Source organism: Rhineura floridana, chromosome 1 (genome assembly GCF_030035675.1).
Source record: "Rhineura floridana isolate rRhiFlo1 chromosome 1, rRhiFlo1.hap2, whole genome shotgun sequence".
NCBI lineage: Eukaryota > Metazoa > Chordata > Lepidosauria > Squamata > Rhineuridae > Rhineura > Rhineura floridana.
The window spans coordinates 36,057,858-36,079,012 of record NC_084480.1 but is presented as its reverse complement, the minus strand read 5'-3'; the positions used below and the strand labels follow the sequence as shown (position 1 = coordinate 36,079,012).

Below are 21,155 nucleotides of genomic sequence, written 5' to 3'. Positions count from 1 at the left end.
TGTTTATTACCTTTAGGGAACAATCCAACTCATCCTTGCGCTGGACTCGGGTGAGTTGGATGCTGTGGAGCATCGGCTGTGCCGGGAAGTTCAAGTGTACCAGGCTCTACCGGCTTCTGCTAGCAGCAGCAGCCCTCCACTGCAGCAGAGATGTGGCTCCACTAGGAGGCTGCTGGTACCGCCGGAGATCTGCCGGGGACAGCCAGCCCGGCTCAAGGAGGCCCGGCGGAAGGCCCGAAAACGAAGTGTTACGGAGGCATGCCGGGGAAGGAGCTGCGGAGGGAACTTATGAGAGATCCTCCTCGACTCCAGTCCCCACCCCCAGGTCCCGATCCCCCTGCAAACTCCGCCGGCAAAAGACCGGCGCAGTAAAAAAAAAATTAAAGCCCCATTGTGGCCTGCGGGGAGAATTTACTCCCCAGGAGGCCTGTTCACCAGATCCGGTATTTTCCAGCCGGCTTGCGCGTACGGCGCCCAACGGAGCCAGCGTTCAGCCGGGCCAGCAACTTCCGAGCAGGAGGAGGATCCCGTAGCTTTCCGCTGGCTTCTCCTCCGCCAGCCCCCCTTCCACGGGTTCCTTGGCAATTGGATTGCTCTACCCTACAATAAACTCAAGATCATATAGCTTCCCTTAGGCTGCAACGCTGTACCAATTTACCTGAAAATAGCACCGCTGATCTCTGTGGGACTTGCACCTAGTAGACATGGGCCATATTCACGCCATACATTTATTCCACTTTAAACAGTCATGGCTTCCCCATTAAGAGTGCTGAGAGTTGTTAAGAGACTCCTATTATCACGGAGCTACAATAGTTCAACTGTTAATCCGTCTTCCCAGGGAACTCAGGGAATTCAGGTCTGTGAGGGCAATAAAGATCCCTTAATCTGTTAGTGACTTTATTGCACGTGGATAACCTCTCCTGTGACTCAAAAACGTCAGCACCAATATTTGCACAGTTATCTTTTTACTTCCCATGAGTCATATGTTTCTGCTAATTTAATCAGCTGGTTTCTATGGTATTTGTTTTTTGTCAGTAAAACATGCTGGACCTTTTCTCCTCTGGAAAACAGATTTCTATTTCTAACTTTTCACCATTGGCAATGCTGGCTGAGGCTGATGGGAGTTGTGGTCCAACAGCATCTGGTGGCCCACTAGTTGGGAAAGGCTGATTTACACCAAACCTCTTCTGATAGTATGATAAGTTTTTGCACTGATGATGCCAAATTTAGCCTGGTGTGGGTTTGTTTGTTTTTAGTCATTGTGATTCATTTGTTCCAGCTGATCATTTTAAAACTTAGGCAGCAACTCTTTGCACACTTATCTGGAAGCAAGTAACGTTGAACTCAGTAGGGTTTATTTCTGTGTACAAATGTACACATTGTACATAAACCAATGCATTTTACAGCCCGGCCAACGAGGATTAATCATATCAATTGTGTATTTGAAGCAGGTATGGGGAACCTCAGGCCTTCCAAATGTTGCTGGTCTCCACTCCCATCAGCCCCAGGCTGGTCAGGGATAATGGGAGTTGTAGTCCAACACCTTCTGGAGATCCACAGGTTCCCCACCCCCTTTTTAAAGCCTTCAGCCAAAAGACTCCCAAAGCAGCTTACATGACATCAATACTGTAACAAACAAGACAGTCCCAGTCTGTAGGGTTACACTCAAAAAATTCCCTGTATAACACCACACTGGCTAGACTAGAGTTCATTGAAAGTCTGTCAGTGATGTTGTTGGGTAACTTTAGACTCTGAGCTTAATTAACTCACCATCTAAAGAGGGGACCTCCCATAATGTGTTTTGCTTCAGTTCTTTAAAAAATTTGCTGAGTCTTCCTGCATTTGGGGGTCCTGTTCATTCTGTTAAGTGGGGCCCTTTCCTCTCAGTGTCTTCCCCTAATGGCACCACAGAAGGCTGTTTCAAATTCTTTGCACACACCGTGACCAGCAATGGAGGCTTTGAAAGTATCTCCTCCTTAAGCACCTCAGCAATTTCCCTTAGACGCAGGCAAATGGCTTTTAACCCAGCCAGTTTGCCAGGACAGGGGAAACTGAAGTGAGCAAGCAAGTAAAGTGGCAGTCTTATGCATGTGACTCACTGGGAATTATTCCTGAGTAAACATGCATAAGGGGAGATCTCAGGCAGATCTTCTAGTGCCAGGTGCAAGTAGGTATGTGTACCTGTGTTTAGATTTGAGGGGGAGCGAGTGAAAAAAAAGAGCTAATGGCTCCTGTTTCTTTTTTTAAAAAGTGCTGATCAATATCTTAAAGCACTAGTCCAGGAACGGGGAATCTTTTTCAAGGTGAGGGCTGTGTTCCATTGTCAGCATGCTTCCAGGGCCCATACTGATGGTCAGGGCCAGAGGCAAAAGTGGACAGAGCAATGAATGTAAACTTTACCTTCTTACAGTAGTCTAGTTTCTACACACATATGCACCCCTCTAGGCAAGCAAGTGTCATTATCAGAATTCTAGCCGGGCAAAAATACTCAAGAAGGGTGAAGCAAGCTAGTGAGAGGTGTACCCTGGAAGAAGTGGTGTGTCTGGTATGTGTGGCCTAGGGACAGTTCCAATGACCAGACAGTCCCGAAGGACCATGTATGGTCCCCAGGCCTGAGATTCCCCACCCCTCGTTAATCAGATTTTCTCTAGATTTGGTTTTAGCAATCCTTTTTGCAACTATAACAAAAAAAATTAAAAAGCAATCCAGGCATTGCAGAGAATAAAATGGGGGAAACTGCATTATTTTTCTGCAAAAACAAGCAACCCACATCAGTGAGTTTGCAATTTTTCAGTAAAATTTCTTCTTTGCTACCATATCTTTGTTTTATGTTGACAGACCTATGCAGTTGTTCACAATTTTCTTGAGTAGCCAGTTATTTCATTGATTGTTCTGTACTGCTTTTAATGTTTTTTATAGTGTGGTCCTGTGCCCTGATATTTTTATAAGAGGGTGGTACACAAGTACTTTTATAAATAAATAAGTATTGGATTTCATGAGGAAATATAACTCTGAGGAAATGTAGTGATGATCCCTTGCAGTAACTTACTTATTTCACTTGCTTAATTAGGTTAAAATAATTTACTGCACTCAGTAGAAGAGTGCCCGTCAGCTATGGAGGAAGATGCCGAGCCTCTTCTGATCCCTGTTGGAGGTGATGAAAATGATATTGGAGCCCTCAATATTCAGTTTAACCCAGAAGACCTGAAGTGCAAAAGGTGAGGAGAAGTACTTAAGAGTTCTTCCCTTACATTTTTAAATGCTTTTGGTTTGGTTTCACATTATCTTCATTTTAATGCTGTTTCCTTCTGTTGACCCTCCCAGTTTAATAACCCTTTAACCTGAATGCTGTTTATAGAATGGCAATAACAGGAATGTTGTATCAGATTATCTGCTGGATTTAGGTAAAATGTAGAATGATTTAAGCTGTCTTGCCACTGTCGTGTATAAACCAGATGAGTTGCCCACAAGCGGCAGAACTAGCGTTGATTGGGTAGGGGGTCTAAAGGTATGTTTATGTATTTGCCTGAATATGAATGCTGAATCTGTAGATGGGGGTAGGGACAATCTCTGTTCCCAATGTCCTGGCTTATATTCAGCCCACAACTGTCCCTGTGTTGAACAGGGAAGGTCTGCAGGAGGCTTTTGCTCACATTCATTTGAACATGAATAGAACCCTCTGTGTGATAGGGGATTCTGATAAAGCAGGGTCTCTGATGTGTTTATATTCAAGTGAATCCAACAAAAAGGCCCCCGAAAGACCTTATATTTTCAACATGGGGATCGTCAGGGACTGAGCAGTAGGGCAACACACACTGGAGCTTTGGGGGCAGGGCTTGTATACACACCCTTGCCCCAGTACACATGTTCAAGCAAACACACCTTAAGTCTAAGAGCCTTGAACAACATCTTAAGTTAAGTGGTATTATGTTCTGTTCCAAACCCAACTTGCAGATAAGGCTTCTATTACTGGCCTGGACTGGCCCACAGCATCATTCCACAGGAGAGCAGGCCACTGCCACAAAGTGCTTACCACTTCTCTTCTCCCATCTTACACTCTACAAATACATTTAGGCTATCCCTGATACCAACTCCATGAGACTGTTTTCCAGGTCAACAATTATTATTTGGGGCATGATCTCTAAGAAGTGGTTGGGATGCCTTGTTGGAGGGCAAGAGCCACTTCAAGCTTTTTAGCTGAATTTAAAAAACTGTAGGTCCAAATTCTTAACTAAACATGAAGCATCTAGTCATCATTAAGAGGTGGGGTGCAAAATGTTTATTTGTTTTTTTAGTATGTGTACTTAATGGCTGAGATACTTGAGAGCAAATGAGTTTGCATTTTAGATTTTTCAATCAAATCTCACATAGCTGCAGAACTAGAGACACTGGCTTGACTTTCTAACTAGAATGTTACAAACAGAGCACTTTTTCGTACAGCCAGCCACATCCTTTGCTTCCCACTTGAGAATGACCTGCTTATTTAACTGGGCTACAGGTATCAACGTAGTGCCTGCCTGGGGTTGCTAGACTCCAACTTCCAACATCCCTGACCACTGGTTATGCTGGCTGGGACTGTTGGATGTTGGAGCCCACAACATCTGGAAAACACCAAGTTGGCTATCCCTACACTAAGCAATAGCTACAGTTCCATTTAAATATTACATATGTAGACTGGCCAAATGCAAAAGGAGGAAAATATTCCTGTATCCTTCAATAGTAGAAGCAATTTCAGCTGCTGCATCTTGTCTAACTCCTTTTTTTTTTTTTTTTTAAATAATTTTTATTCAGATTTTCATAAAACATACAAGACAAAATCATAAAACATTCAAAGACAAAAAACAAAATCAAAAATAGTTAAACAAAAAGAAAAAAAGAAAAAAAAAAAAATAAAAAATAAAGAGTAAAATATTGACTTCCCATTTGTCAAAGATCAAATCAGTTATAAGTCTATAATATATAACAATCCTGTCTCTTAAGTCATATTATAAAATCACTTTCCTCCAGTAGTTATCTTACTTAATCATCAAATCTCATAAACATTACTTTATTCTTTCCACAAAAAGTCAAAGAGAGGTTTCAATTCTTTAAGAAATATATCTATCAATTTTTTTTTCCAGATAAGCATATCGATTAATCCATCTCATTACTAATTATGATAATCTTATTGTCATAACCATAGTCAAAATAAACATTTCAATTAATCCATCACATCAGAATCTGTTAGGTTCAATAATTTCAGTAGCCATTGTTCTATTATCTCTATTAGTTCCATTTTCCATCTTCCATCTTCAGTAGTCTTGTTAAGTCCAGTAATTTCAATATCCAATCTTCCATTATCAGTATTCCATAATAATCTTGCTGTCAAAGCCATAGTCATATAGTAAGAGTCTGATGGGGATTACCTCTATCCCAAATATTTTCTTGCCATCCATTCTGAATAGGTTGCTGAAATACTGCTGTAAAATCATATCTCTGTTCTTTTTTTCAAAATACACTGGGTCATCTCTTAAAAGTTTTTCCATTGTCACATGGCTGCAGATAATTCCATAGATTTTCTCTATATTGGGCTCCATCACATCATTCCAGTCCAGAAGATTATCCATGCCATTGATAACTTTATCTCTAGAATCTTCATTCATTTCTTCAGAGATAACATTGAGTTCCAAACAATAGATTTTATTTCTAAAGTCCATAGACTCCAAATCTTGTTCCTGTTCCACGTTGGTTCCAATCTCCGGGATCTCCTCTCTCACAGGGACCCCTATTCCAGTCTCCAGGGTCGCCTCTCTCACAGGGACCCCTGTTCCAATCTCCGGGGTCTCCTCTCTCACAGGGACCCCTTCCAGGGTCACCTCTCTCACAGGGACCCTTATATCTTTAATCTCCTGCTTCATTTTACTCAATTCAATTTTCATTATCTCAATCTCATCCATTATTTTCTGAAACATAGTTATTTCCAGATTTTCAGCCACTTTCTTAATTGCCATTTTAAAAGAAAAATATAGGAAAACCACTTCTTATTTCAGCAACAATTGGGTTAATACTCCAAACTTGGTGACATCACAGTATAAACAGAGCAGACAGCCTTATCTCTCCAATAGTTAAGTAAACAAAATGCAGTTCCCAGGATCGAAACAATTAATGGCAATCGTCAAGAAACAGATTCGTCAAAATAAAATAGACCAAAAAGAGAGTAGTCTCAAAACAGTATAATATTTTTCAAAATAAAAATCTGGAATAGAAATCCCTCTTCTGTGTATATCTTTAGAATGCAAATCCAGGACAGCTTTTTGCAACAAAAACAGAGATAAGCTATTAATTAGTGCGTAGCAGAGAGAAGTTATGGCTCCCCAGTGAGATGTCAAAAACTGATCAATCTGGCAAATCTCTTTTAAACAGCAACAATTTAAGTCAAGTAAAAGAAAAATATAGAAAGAAGGGTGCTTGCCTGTTAATGCGTTCTCTCTTAGAAGATAAGGTGAACGTTCGCTTTATCAGATAGAGCTTGCTGTTAAAAATCCGTCCCACTTTCGTCGGCTGGACCTCGTCCCATAAATTAATGAGATCTGGTCGTCCCAACAAAAATAGGCTTTGAGGTTAATCTCTTCGTTTCTCCCTACCCGGGAGAAGTTTAATCAGTCAAAAAAAAAAGAAAAAACTGACTGATATATCTGAATAAGCTTCTTTTGAGGCAGGAGCCCGTCTCAAAAGCAGGCACAGGCTAAGTCACCCTTCCCGGAAGTCTAACTCCTGAAGGACAAGCTGGATCTACTGAAAATCTCCTTCTATGCAACTGTTAAAAGTCTAGGATCCCTTCCTTTTGCCTACAGTTATGCTAGGTTTGCAAATTTTTTTCCCCTGATGGCACTCCTGTGCCTTTAACACATGCTGCTGGTGAAACTTCTTTTTCCTATTGCTACACTTTATGCTAGAAAATTTTAATCTGCTGAACTTCTGCTTCTCACATAGGTGTTAAAAGGCCTAGGAGAAAACAGTAAGCAGCCCTACAGTACAAATATTGTCTGAATTTATGAAGCAGTACAGTTTTTAATACTAGTTAAAAAAATAGCATGCTAGTTCATTATAATGGTGATGGTTTTGAGTCTGGGCTTACTTCTGGTAAGTGAGAAAGGAAAGCATGTCTGAGCATATGCAGATTGCGTTCTTATTACCGCTGAGTAACTGCAGCCTCCTCTCATGCCTCTGGAATTCTCTGCCTATATTTAAACAGGGACACAGGCCCTTAAAGACAGCAGAAGTGGTGACAGGAACATCAAAAAGCTGGGGAGAATCTTTAATGCTATGTACACCCAGCATCTCCCTCTGCTGTCCCAGCAGCATAACTTTGTATTGAGTTGTATAATTTAGTATACGGTAGGGCCCCACTCATACAGCGGGTTACGTTCCGGACCCCTGCTGTAAAGCAGAACCCATTGACTAACATTGACCAAAATGGCACCCGACGGCAAAAAAACACCGTAAAAGCGGAAGAAGCGCTGTAAGAGCGGGGCCTTTCTGCAGTTGACAACCGCTGCATTAGCGGAACGCTGTAAAGCCCCCCTACTGTAAACTGCTTTGAGGATTGTCACAGAGAGTTGGGAAGTTTAGGGTTAAGTGATAGAAGATGCCTAAACTGTTTAAGTTTAACATCTTGTTGTGCCCCAAAACCCCAGTATTCCTTCCTGCCATCCTTCCTTCCTTCATAAAAGGTGTAAACAAGTTTGACCATTGTGACCTTTGTTTCACCCCTACCAATATCCTGATTCAGTTTAGGCCACTGTCCTATTTCTCAGGCAAAGTTCTATAAACGTTTAGCCAAGTCCAGTGCTAGGTGTTTTCAGCTGGAAATGAAGTTCCATGAAGTCCATGCTAGTCCTGTAGCAGGTAAGGCCCCTATCTGCATTATACATTTGAAGCAGTATCATAGAATCATAGAATAGTAGAGTTGGAAGGGGCCTATAAAGCAAGTCCAACCCCCTATTCAATGCAGAAATCCAAATCAAAGCATTCTTGACAGATGGCTGTCCAGCTGCCTCTTGAATGTCTCCAGTGTCGGAGAGCCCACTACCTCTCTAGGTAATTGGTTCCATTGTCATATGGCTCTAATGGTTAGGAATTTTTTTTCTGATGCTCAATCGAAATCTGGCTTCCTGCAACTTGAGCCCATTATTCCATGTCCTGCACTCTGGGACGATCGAGAAGAGATCCAAGCCCTCCTCTGGGTGCCAACCTTTCATGTACTTGAAGAGTGCTATCATATCTCCCCTCATATCATACCACTTTAAACAGTCATGGCTTCTCCCTGGGAGCTGTACTTTGTTAAGGGTAGTGAAAGTTGGTAGGGAGACCTCCTATTCACTTCATAGACCTACAATTGCCAGAGTGGTTTAATAATCAGTCCCTTTTCCCGGGGAACTCTGGGATTTGTAGCTCTGTGAAGGTGAATTGTACAGCCATGAGAGTGCCTATATATTGTAGCCTGCGTGAATTTTTCACATTCCGCAATGTTAAATTGAAAATACCCCCCATGCCATTCTGATGCTTCCCATAAGCTCATTCCAAAACAAAACCTTATGAAACTTATAGTCCTGAACTCAGAAACGCTTGCTTAACAACCCTGTAAATGTTCGTGGCAATACACAAAACAGTCAGAGAGAATCGAGAGTTCAAAGTCTAAAAACGGGGGGAAACCCAAACCCCTTTTGGACTTTTGTTCTGTCAGAGTTCTCATAATCTGTTGAAATTCATTAAAAACCAGCCATGTTCACAGAGTACCTGTAATCCTGTTACTGACCTTGCCCCATACTGTGACCTTCATATTCTGCAGTTTAAAAGTAAAAAAAAAATGCCTGGCTGAGTTTTAATTAATTAAAGAAATTTGGCATTGGAGTGAATGATAAGCCAGGACATGCTCAGTAAGAACCAACTTTCAGTGTTCTAAAAGCCAGACTCACAGCAGTTGGGCTTGGCTAATCAGGGGACCACACCCACACCAGACTTTGATTTCACTTGAGACAGACATGGCTTCCCACAAAGAATCCTGGGAAGTGTAGTTTGTGAAGGGTGCTGAGAGGAGATTCCTATTCCCCTGAGAGAGCTCCGGTGGCCAGAGTGGTTTAACAGTCAGCCACTCTGATTGAAGGTCTGTGAGGGGAACAGGGCATCTCCTAGCAACTCTCAGTGTTCTCAGTGTTTTCCTTTAGGAAAGGAAAGGGGCTTCCCCTCTGCCCAGTTCCCACCCACCCAATCTCCTCCTCTCCTCCTCCCCTTCCCTCCCTGCCCCTCCCCCAGGTCACTGTTGGACTATGTCCTGGGAGACCAGGGTTCAAATCCCCACACAGCCATGAAGCTCACTGGGTGACCTTGGGCCAGTCACTGCCTCTCAGCCTCAGAGGAAGGCAATGGTAAAACCACCTATGAATACCGCTTACCATGAAAATCCTATTCATAGGGTTGCCATAAGTTGGGATCGACTTGAAGGCAGTTCATTTCCATTTTCAAACATGATTGCACAGAAATAAATCCCATTGAACTCAAAAAGTATGCAAATACTCAAACCCACCCTCCGTTCTCGTCCCTCCTATTCCCTCCCTCTTGCCCTTTCCCTCCCCCTTCCTTTGCCCCTCCCCCCATCCCCTTCTAATCCCCTCCTTCCCCTTTGTCCTCCCCATGGTCAGTTTTACCAATCTTAAGCATGATTGCACGGGAGTAAATACCATTAAACTTTATAAGCAAATTATCAAACCTGCTCTCACCTCCCCCTTCCTTTGCCCCCCTCCAATCTGCTCCCCCCTTCATGGTGAAGCTTTTCCCATAGAGGCAGGCCCCGCTTATATGGCAGGTTCCGTTCCAGACCCCCGCTGTAAAGTGGAAATCACCGTAAAGCGGAACCCCATTGAGTATAATGGGGAGCGTCACACGAAAATGCCGCAAAATGCTGCAAAATTGGCAAAATCGGCTTTAAAACGGGGAATGAAAGCCGCCGCATTAGCGGAATGCCGGGAAGCTAAGCGCCGGGAAGCAGGGCCCTACTGTAATTGTATTTCCATACTGGAAACGGCACAAGGACTCTGTCCCCCCCCCCCCAGTACCAACTCTAATCCAAAGCCTGAGCTGCCATCCTATACCCACTTTCCTGGAAGTAAGCTCCATTAAATACAAAGAAACATACTTCTGAGTAGACATGTATGCCATTGTACTGTAACTACACAGTGAATTCTTAATGACTCCAGTTCCTGAAAGCAAAAAACATGCCTAAGCCTCTTTGCAAAGTTTTCACATTTGCCTTTTGGGGGGAGGGGGATTCGTTAACATTCACCCACACTTATTGTGTAGTAGTATTTGCAGAAAATAATTTCTAGGCACTACCTGATCTCAGGCAAATCCATTACAGGAAAGATTTGTCCTGATTGTTAGCGAAAAAGAAGGGCAAACTATGGAGATTCCAATGATTAGAAGAAGAAAAATAGAAGTAGGAAAAGTACACTAAAAGGGAGGAGAAAACAGCAGCTCTTTAGGACCCCAGGGATTCCTATTGCCTGGTATCTGAACAACTCACTTATCAATCACAGATTTGACTTCACTTTTTGGCTAATAACACTGACAGGCAGGAGCAGTCATGCTGGCTTATGTCACATAACTTGCTTAGGCTACAATCCAATACATGTCTAATCAGAAGTAAGCTCCATTAGGTTCAATGGGAGTTACTCCCAAGTAAGTGCATACTAGATTGCAGCCTTAGAAGGGTATCTGCACATTTTGCTCCATTTTGTTTTTGAGGAGGGCTAGAGACTTGCTTTTTTTTTTAAAAAAAGTGAAAGCTCAGATTCTGGGCTATGTGCTGGGGCAACACTGAACATCTTTGCAGATGCCATGGTGCCCACAGGCAACAGGTTGGTGACCCCTGCTTTAGTAAATATGTTTGTTAGCTGATGAATGCAACACCAAGGGATGTTGACCCATCACAGACCAAGCTACACAAAGAATGTTGTGATTAGGGTGACAATGTTTTCTTCACCTCTAATAGTTGTGTAGAAGATGGAATTTAAGCAGGTGTAGCTTGCCACCCTAACTGATTAATTAAATTATGTAACTACGGTACATGTTTGAATCAGTTCTAAAAAGCAGCAGAACAGACCTAGAGGGATGGGGAAGATAATAAGGTTAAGTAGGAGTGTTTGGAAAGCCCAAAGAAAGTTTGTGGCCCGCTAGCTGATGTCATTTGAGAATACTTGTTCTTGTAGCCCCAGAGTTAGTTGTGTGTGTTTGAGGGAGAATTTGCCTTTCATTAAAATATTATGCGGTCAAATGAGAAAAGTGAAAGTCTGTAGGAGAGTTAGTACTGTCTCACTCTGAAAGATCTTCAAGGTAATGTTTCTAGAAGGAATACTGTTCAAATGCTAACACTGATGCCTCGGTTTCCTTTAACATAGGCCGCTTGAGTATATATAATTTGTGGTTTAGGGGGAACTGCTTTATTGGTATTTGGTTAGCCAGAGTGGCACTCAATATGTGTGCCGTGGGTAAAAGAAAAAAAATATGTAGTTTGGTGTTTTTGTCCTTCCATAATGGATCACAGTGGTTCCATACAACGAGTAGCACAGAGCAAGTGAGATTATAGCTTTTCAGTTGGACCAACTGTATTCTTTGTGTCTTTCAAAAAAAATTATTGTTTGAAGTTTATTTGTCAGAGGAGCTGAGGTTTTCAATTAGCGTTGCCAACTGTCTGGGTTCAATTCTAGCCATCTCCCTGACATCCTTCTATTTAGAAGGAATCTTTTTGGACAGTGTACGTGAATGCTTATACTATCATAAAGTTGTTAGTCTTTAAGGTGCCACAGGGCTCTGTTGCATTTATATGAAAGGAATCTTGAACCATGTGGTACAGCTCAGACAGGTTTACCAATTTGTTGAGAACTAGACAAAATAACATGAGACTTGTTAAGTCAAGGAGAATTGAGTCAAAGTAGATTTGGTGGTCTCTCCTTGGAAAAACAAAAATTAAGCTTAAGCATATTTACTATGGGGTAAGTTGAACCCATTAAACTCATTGGAATCTCTGAATAAACATGCATGGGACCAGTTTAGTGTCCTCCAACTGTTTTGGACTACAACTCTCATCCAAAAGAGGAGTGTGTAGTCTGAGGATCCTCTTGGATACGGCACTGTTGCTGGAGGCACAAGTGGCCCCTGTGTCTAGGAGTGCTTTTTACCAGCTTTGGCTGGTGCACCAGGTACAGCAGGGGTTGCCAAACCTTTTGGACCAAAGGGCACATTTCAAATTTTGAGAGAGTGCTGGAGGCGCCAATTACAAAATTGCTGACATGGGGTATCACATAACACAAATTAGAGAGTAGTCATGGTGAAGCTTTTACCATAACTGTATTTCTATACTAGAAAAGGCTTGACCTGTTGAATTTCTGCCTGCCATACATCTGTTAAAGGCAAAAAACCCTTTCCCCTCCAATACCAATTCTAAACCAAAGCCTAGGCTGCCATCCTTGTGCCCACTTACCTGGAAGTGAGCCCCGTTAAACACAAAGAAACTTAATTCTAAGCAGAAGTATGCCATTCTATTATACGTTAACTATACAGTCAATTCTTAATGAGGCCCTGGTCTTTAGCTCCTTGAAGCAGAAAACATGCCTAATCTCTTTGTAAAGTTTTCACATTTGCCTTTGAGGGGGAGGAGAGTCTTTAGCATTCACCCACACATATTGTATAGTAGCATTTACAGAAAATAACTTGTAGGAACTGACTAATCTCAGGGAACCCAGCACAGGAAAGATGCATCCTGGTTGCTTGGGAAAAGGAAGGGCAAAGTATGGAGATTCCAAGGATTACAGGGGGGGGGGAGACAGAAACAGGAAATGTGCACTAAAAGGAGGGAGAGAACAGCAGCTCTTTAGGACCACAGGAATTCCTACTTCCTGGTGTCCAAAAAAACTCACTTATCAGTCACAGCTCTGACTTCACTCATTGGCTAATGACACTGACTAGCAGGAGCAGCCAGGCTGGCTCATTTCACATAAATTGCTTAGAAGGGTATCTGCACATTTTGCTCCATACCTTTCTTTTTAGGAGGTCTGAGGACTTACTTTTTAAAAAATAAGAAAGCTCAGATTCTTGGCTACCTGCTGGGGGCTTCACTGAAGGTATTCACGGGTGCCATGGCACCTGCAGGCAACAGGCTGGCAACCCCTGAGCTACAGCAACTCCTGGATGGGGGGCTACAGCAATGTATGCATTGGTGACTTCAAGACTGATTTAATGTAATGTGCTGTGTGAGGGGTTGCCCTGAAAGCTGCTTTGGAAGCTGCACCTAGTGCAGAATGTGGTGGCTAGTCTGCTGAATAGGGGAGCCTGTGAGTGATGCCGTCGGGAGTCATGTGCTCCCAGCAGGGTCACCCATGGCAGTAAGGTCAAGGGAGAGGAACCAGACAAAGAACGATCCAAGATAGTCCTCAACGGCAGAATAGGCAGAGGATAACAATGGGTACATTACAATGGCTGTGAAGGTGGATGAAGGCTGCAGCAGATAAAAGACTTCCAATCATCGTGGTATCCATGCCATTGAATCAAAGCCTTTTTCTGTCAAGATTGTGTGTTAATCGTCATGCGCCAATCTCCCCACATAAAACAAAGTCACAAAGTCACGCACAGGTGTCTTCCAAGCAAAGACCTTATCTTGGAAGACAATCTTACTCGGCCATGAGTGATCGCCAATGAATGAATGACTAAGCCAAATATAAGGTGTTAACCTATAAAGCTCTACACATCTTGAAGCCAGGGTACTTGGAGAAACATCTCCCAAATAAACCTGCCTGAGCACTGAGATTTTCAGAAGTGGCCCTCCTGGTGATGCCACAGCTTGCTGAGGTTCATTATAGTGTCAACCTAGGGGAGGACTTTATCCATGGTGGTACCTGAATAGTGCCTCCAATATTGAAGGCAGTGTGCGGAGGGATATGAGTGGGAGAGTATTATTGCACTCGTGTCCTATTCATGGGCTTCCCATAAGCATGTGGTTGGCCGGCGCAGAAACAGAATTCTGGACTAGGCAGGCCTTTGGTCTTGTTCTATTATCAACATCTAACGTTCCTATTCTGTTGATTCTGGGTTAAATACTATTACTTTTGCTATTTCTCTTTTAGGCCATTCCATATAGAACCTGCAAATATTGTTACGGTGAATAATGATATGCAGAGAGTTACAAATGAAGCCTCAGCAATGAATAAGCGGATCCATTACTACAGCAGGCTCACTTCACCTTCAGACAGAGCATTGGTAAGAAAAATATAGGTTATTGTAAACCTTCAGATATGGGAGCTCCAAATAAACCACAGGCTGTAACCCGTGATTACCAAGTTTGTTCTTGGCTTACCACTCATGGTTTGTTTGAGGGAGACAAACAATGAGCCCAAGTTTACACATAATGCTGAGCTGAACCATGGCTCAACCCTGTAGTGTGGCAGGAGTAGGGAAGGAGTGAAGCAGCTGCAATTTTTCTAACGATGCTCGTTCATACTTAGCCATGGTTTGGCTTGGTGTTACGTGTGAATGAAGCCATTGACTGATGGAGCTGATGAAATTTTATTGCTTGGGCTTCAGTCCTACACACATTTACCTACGAGTAAACCCCATGTAATTTAACTGATCTTACTTCTAGGTTTTGTAAGCATCATATACTGGACATGTGCATATTGTTGGGATAGCAGCTTGAACTTTGGTCGGGCTTGAATGGGTTAAGACAAATAGAGAAAGGGGCCTCCAAGGTTCCCAGGCTGTCTCACTGTCTTTGGTTTTCTGTGCTGACCTGTACTTCAAAGGCTAAACCAGGGATTGCTGACCTCACTTTCCAACTTCCTTCCTTTTTTGCTGTCTTGGGAAAGTGGAGACATCATAGTCTCTTGCCTCTCTCTCGCATAACATGAGGGCAAACACCAAGCTTGGTCTCTGCGTCTCCAGCTTAGTTAGCCAGAACTAGGATCTTTCCTACCTATTAACTACATATTTCCTAAATAAACAAATTTGTCATTTTCAAGCCTAAAGTCTCAGTGTGACTAAATCAGGAAAAGTGTGCTACTTCAGTAAGGATTCACATATACACACACAAAGTTCGCTTAGACACTGTAAGCAGACTTCAGCTGGCACGCATAACATTTTCTTTTTTCTTTTTGTTTTCTCTCCTTTCAGTTTTTTAGAAATATTATTTTCCTCAAGCACACAGTATATATGTTTTGCTCTATGGGGTGAGAACTACCTTTGTGAAAGTATGTTGCTTACTGTCAGACTGATCCATATGTTACATACAAAACAGCTTTGTTTGCTAAGGCAGCAAAACATATTCGTGCAATTACGAGTGCGATTGCAGTGGATTGTACAGGGAATTTGTTAAATTGAATTTGTCTGTACTTCGTTATTGAATACTTATTTTCTTTGTTTGTAATGGCTTTTAGTCAAATACAATAAGATGATGATGAAGATGACTTATGTTTTGTATAAGCTCAAATAGTTAAACAACGTTTACACTGTTGCATTTCAAGTAAGCTCTGTTGCACTCAGTGGTGCTTACTTCTGCATTCATAGGTTCAACTTGTAAGACACATTGAGCTCTAAGAGAGGCAGCTTTTCAGCCAGCTGAAAGGCAACCTTTGGCTTTTAATAAGATGCACAACTAATTGTACAAAGCAGTGACACCATTTAAACATCTAGTCTGTAGTAAGAAAAAATCTAAATGGGTGCAAACTGAAAAAGAATCAAGCTCCACCCTCCCTAGTTTTTTTTGTGGAACTAGATCTGCTTGCTCCACTTGATTAGCATAGATAAGATAAATGCACAAGCATTCACCTATAAAGTGACTGGCTCCAGCTTCCCTCTCCACCCTATCTGAATTTGAGCCAATCTGTCACAAACAATAGCTAAATTTTGTAATCTCATTCACTTCACAGAAGAGGGAAGGGGTTCCATTGCCATTTGTCAAAGCCTGTGTATGATCACCTAGCAAGCAACTGGGATGAGTAAGGCAAAAGCATTTTCTGTGTCAACATCTTCCCAGCTTTCCAAAGATGGTTGGAGGTCTGCTGCATTTGAATGCATTGATATCAAAACTGATGATCGGGGTGCTGTCTCTTGACCTGTTCAAAATCTAGACATGCAGGGGCAAAAAGATGGTTGGAGGTGTTTGTGATCCTCCAAATTCTGGATTTGCATAAATAGTACTGACTTCCTTTGTCTTTGCTGGTTATGTACTTTGAGAATGCATGCTTGACTTAACTAAAAACAGCACTGAAACGTTCTCATAAGCTGGAGTAACAATTAGGATGCCTACAGCCACTGTTGAATTTTATAATGCAGTCCCAAAGAGCATGCATTTTGACATGGAGGCATTTACTTTATGCTGGTTCTTAGGAGAAGCCATTTCTTGTGTAATGATTACAGACTACATACCTTACTTTGTAAGTCTAACTTGAGTAGGTCTCCATGCTGTGCAATGCCTTGTGATTCACATGGTTGATTAGTCTAGAGTAAAAAGCAAAAAAAAGGGCTCAGTTAATTAATTAGTCTTCTCTGTGATTGACTTGTTGTCCAGTAGTAGAACTCGTGCTAGATGCGTGAAGCTACTGTGATGTAGTGCTTAGAATCCTGGACCAGGACCAGTGATACCCATGTTCAAATCCCCACTCAGACTTGAAACTTGGACCAGTCATCACCTCTCAGCCTAACCTACCTTACAGGGTTGTTGTGAGGATAAGAGGGAGGAAGGGAAAAGAACCATGTACACTGCCCCGAGCTCCATGAAGGCAGGATATAAATACAGTTAAGTAAATGTGAGGCCACAAGTTGATTCCATGGCATCTCCGCTTAGAGAATCTTAGGTATCAGGGCTGGAAAAAGACTGTACTTGAAGCTCTGGAAACCTTCTGTTGATCAGAGAAGTCAGTGCTAGATGGACCAACTGTTTGACTTGGTATATAGGACATCACCTTGTATTTTTATATATAGGGCACAGGCCAGTGCTTGACCAGGACTTACAAATGGTTATTCTCCATTGTTTGCCCATAGAATGTTGTCATAGGAAAAAACAGGGAGGCCTAGGCATGTAAGACCTGCTGGACCATGGCCCCAAAGTGCTATTTAAATGAACAAACAATTACAGGAATTATAAAACTTCTCTGCCAGTCTGTGAACGTATGTTTGATTCAGCGATCAACAGTATTCAGGTTTGTAGGGAGGTGATTCAGATTTACAGAATGTTAGGATATTATACTTCCATAGGCAACATACCCAGGTGTAGTTCTTGGTGGTGGCACGGGGGGGGGGAAGGCACGTTGCATTGGGATTCTCTTGAATTCTTCAGCAAAAATAGTAACTTAGCTTTCAAGTATGCTGTACACTACAAAAGGTGATCTTAAATCCCATTTCATTAATGATAAAGTTGGGGGGAGGGCAGACTGCCAGATCAATGCCAACCCTTTTGAGGTGAACATGGCTTGTGTTAGGACCAATCGGTGTTGCATCTATAGAGAAACTGGAGTAGGGTTTTATCTGAACTAGGACTGAGTAGTCCTGAAATCTGTCTTCAGTACCTGGCATCAATCAGCCTTAGAATGATAGAATAGTAGAGTTGGAAGGGGCTTTTAAGGCCATCAAGTCCAACCCCCTGCTCAATGCAGGAATCCAAATGAAAGCATTTCCCAACAGATGGCTGTCCAGCTGCCTCTTGAATGCCTCCAATGTCGGAGAGCCCACTACCTCATGTCTTGGAACATGAGAAGTAATACTAAAGGAGTGTTTACCTCTGAGTATCTTCATAGTGTCTTTCCCTTGCTTACTGAGCAACTATGAGCAAAGCTCCCATATCTAGATAGGGAGGCAACAGTATTAGTACCAAATTGGAGCATCAGAGGCTTGCACTGTAGCTAATGTTTTGTATTCTCATCTTTTGTTAGGTGGCTCCTGATCATGTTCTTCCTGCTCCAGAAGAAATCTATGTGTATAGCCCATTAGGAACTGCTTTAAAAATAGATGGCTGTACTGATGGTTATGGCAAAAACTCAAGCATAGTAACGATGTATGTGAAATGCCGTCCAAGCATGGCGGATATGAAGTGTATTATTTATCACAAATTCACAATTTAAATGTTAAAAGAAAAAACCTCAATTAATTTAAGTTTCTCGTATTTCTTTGTGTCCATATTTCCCCCACCCTCAGATTTATGATCTGGAATACAATGCTGGGCACCTCTATATTAAGTATTCCCTGGGGAATAAAGCAGGTAAGGCAACTTAAGTGGCTGTCATGAAAAATATGTACATGGTAAATCTTGCATAGCAACTGGGGGTGTAATTTGATTTACAGCAATGTTATGATTTGCTAATGCATTTCTTTTTTAAAAAAATTTTTAATAGGCAGGATTTACCACTGGAATCATTACTATTTTGCTAATGGGCATGTTGACACTTTACTGCTGCTACAGAGTTCTGAAATCAAGGACAATGATACGTAAGTATACGTTTCAGTACTATTCATCTGTGTGATTGTGGTGTTCTGCTACAGAGAAATCTTTCCACAGTGACTTTTGTACTGTAGGCTGTGGGATATGTTCTGACACAACTATGCAATTCTAAAGGTGCACCAATCACAGAGTTGAAAGTATTTAGCCTTACTGTAGCCTGCATGAGCTGAAAAGCATGCACTAAAATATCCAGTGTTTCTCTGTGGCTGCACATTGCAGGGGAAGACTGGATGTAGTAAACAAGGTGTCTTTAGAGAAGAGAGCCGTTCCTGATATCACTGAGTAACTCCTAAACATGCCTTGCATTAGCACATGACTCCCTAAGGCAGCTGCTGGGACCCTAGCAGGGCCCACCACTGCTTTGATACCTGCCCCTGCTGCCCTGTGCTAAGTGGGTAAGTATGGCATCCTAATGTTTTACTATGCCCTAGAGTTGGGAACTCTGAGGTTATAAACAGTGGCTCTAATCTGCTTGACACTGATTGCAGTGCTGCTGCCTGCTGGAAACCTCCAAAGTACGAGTGGGGTTTATCAGAGTGCTTACTAAGGACCCCTTTTCATCAGGAGCTGTCCAAGCTAACCCACTTCGAAATCCACTGTGATATAGTACATTACACTTGCTGTGTACAATAACTGTTCTTGAAACAAACCATTAACATTGTGCTATAAATGGCACTCCTCTAGGATGCACACCTTAAAGTGGGAGGGGGTTTGAGAGTGTCGAAGATGCTGAGAGCAATGCCATCAGGAATCTAGACCAAGAGGCTAGCCTCCTAGCAGGGTCACCCAAGGTGGAATGGTCAAGAGACACCAGACTAAGATGCATCCAAACTCAGAGGAAGGCAATGGTAAACCACCTCTGAATACCTCTTACCACGAAAACCCTATGAACAGAGTATCCAAAATGCATCACGAGATAGTGCTGGAAGATGAGACCCCCAGGTCAGAAGGCACTCACCGAGCTACTGGGGAAGAACAAGTATGAGTAGTGCTGTGACTAATGACGCAGCTGGGTCAAAGCCGAAAGGAAGCCCAGAGGCTGATGTGCACAGATGCGAAAGGGGAGTCCAGAGTTGTACAATGTACACAAAAGGAACATGGAATGTGAGAAGCACGAACCAGAGGAAGTTAGAAATTGTCAAGCAAGAAATGGAATGCATCAACATTACAATACTTGGTGTGAGTGAATTAAAATGGCCGGGAATGGGACATTTTCAATCAGGCAACTACAAAATATTTTATGCAGGAAACGAGAAATTAAGAAGAAATGGGGTTGCTTTAATAGTGAGAAGTGATGTAGCAAAAGCAATTAGGAGCTATAATGCAAGGTCTGAGCGAGTGGTATCAGTGAAACCTATTAACATAACCATCATCGAAGTCTGCACTCCCAAAGGGAAACGCAGAAGAGGAATTGGAGAGATTTTACGCAGAAGTACAGGAGGAAATTGATCACACACCAAGACGTGCTGATATTCATGGGGGACTGGAATGCAAAAGTAGGGAACAGAGAAGAACTAGGAATTGTGGGAAAATGGGGCATAGGAGACAGAAATGAAGCAGGAGAAAGACTTACTGAATTCTCTGAAGCCAATAATTTGTTTCTAGCTAACACATTTTTTGAGCAACCAAGAAGACGACTGTACATGTGGACATCACCAAATGGTCAATATAGGAATCAAATTGATTATATAATTGGTAGCAGAAATGGAGAAGTCCCATACTTTCTTCAAAAACAAGACCAGGAGCAGACTGTGGTACAGATCATGAACTGGTCATATAAAAAATCAGAGTAAAGCTAAAGAAGAACAACAAAGCATTCATAATGCCAAAATACAATTTAAATAACATCTCAGAAGAATATAAAGATCAGACAAGGAACAGATTTGAGGCTTTAAACTTAGCTGATAGAGAACCAGAAGAACTATGGAGTGAAGTCAGAGACATTATCAGGGAAGAATGCAAAAAGACAATACCTCTAGTTAAAAAGAGAGAAAGACCTCAGTGGATGACTGAAGAAACTCTTAAAATGGTTAAAGAGAGAAGGAAAGCAAAAGGAGGTAGAAACATGGTCAGAACCCTAAATGCAATAAAACAGTGACTAGTACGTAGGAACAAAGAACTATTACAATAGTTATTGTATAGAAATAGAAGAGGACAACAAAAAAGGGTAGAACAAGAGCCCTATTCCAAAAGATTAGAGAAATGAAAGGGAAATTTAAACCAAGAGCAGGGATGTTGAATAATCAACAGGGGAACACACTGACTGACCGAGATGAAATAAAAGGAAGATGGAAGCAATACACTGAAGAACCCTATAAAAGAGATGCAAGGGTGACAGATTCATTCACAGAGGAACTGTATGATGAACCAGAAATTTTAGAATGTGAGGTGAAAGCTGCTCTTAAAATAGTTGGAAGAAACAAATCACCAGGAACAGATGGCATACCAATAGAGTTGCTACAAGCTACTGAGACTGAATCTGTCCAAATTTTGAGAAAAATTTGTCAGCCAATATGGAAAACTAAATAATGGTCCACAGACTGGAAGCATTCAATATATATCCCAATTCCAGAGAAAAGGGATCCCAGGGAATGCAGTAATTATCGAACTATTGCCTTAATATCCCATGCAAGTA

The 21,155-nt window shown here is 42.0% G+C and overlaps 2 protein-coding genes across 10 annotated transcripts in view; one reads left to right on the top strand and one right to left on the bottom strand.

Annotated features, from left to right (window-relative positions):
* DDX4 (DEAD-box helicase 4) overlaps nucleotides 1-866 on the bottom strand; it is an 88,834-nt gene extending 87,968 nt beyond the window's left edge. The window contains exon 1 of one of the 3 annotated variants that reach the window (XM_061618121.1): nucleotides 659-866. The gene's annotated coding sequence lies outside the window, so the exon portion shown is untranslated. Of the gene's footprint in view, nucleotides 1-10; nucleotides 244-658 lie in introns of those variants that run through there. The other 2 variants (XM_061618141.1, XM_061618130.1) reach the window with 2 other exon arrangements.
* Nucleotides 1-21,155, top strand: part of SLC38A9 (solute carrier family 38 member 9) — an 85,955-nt gene that overhangs the window by 1,153 nt on the left and 63,647 nt on the right. For 6 of the 7 annotated variants that reach the window (XR_009761478.1, XM_061618160.1, XM_061618170.1 and 3 more), the window contains exons 2-6: nucleotides 3,071-3,218; nucleotides 14,157-14,289; nucleotides 17,955-18,076; nucleotides 18,217-18,280; nucleotides 18,414-18,507. Coding sequence is in view for 6 of the 7 variants with exons in the window: in XM_061618160.1 (XP_061474144.1) it covers nucleotides 3,115-3,218; nucleotides 14,157-14,289; nucleotides 17,955-18,076; nucleotides 18,217-18,280; nucleotides 18,414-18,507 (517 nt within the window). In the remaining variant the exon portion in view is untranslated. Of the gene's footprint in view, nucleotides 1-3,070; nucleotides 3,219-14,156; nucleotides 14,290-17,954; nucleotides 18,077-18,216; nucleotides 18,281-18,413; nucleotides 18,508-21,155 lie in introns of those variants that run through there. The other variant, XM_061618203.1, reaches the window with a different exon arrangement.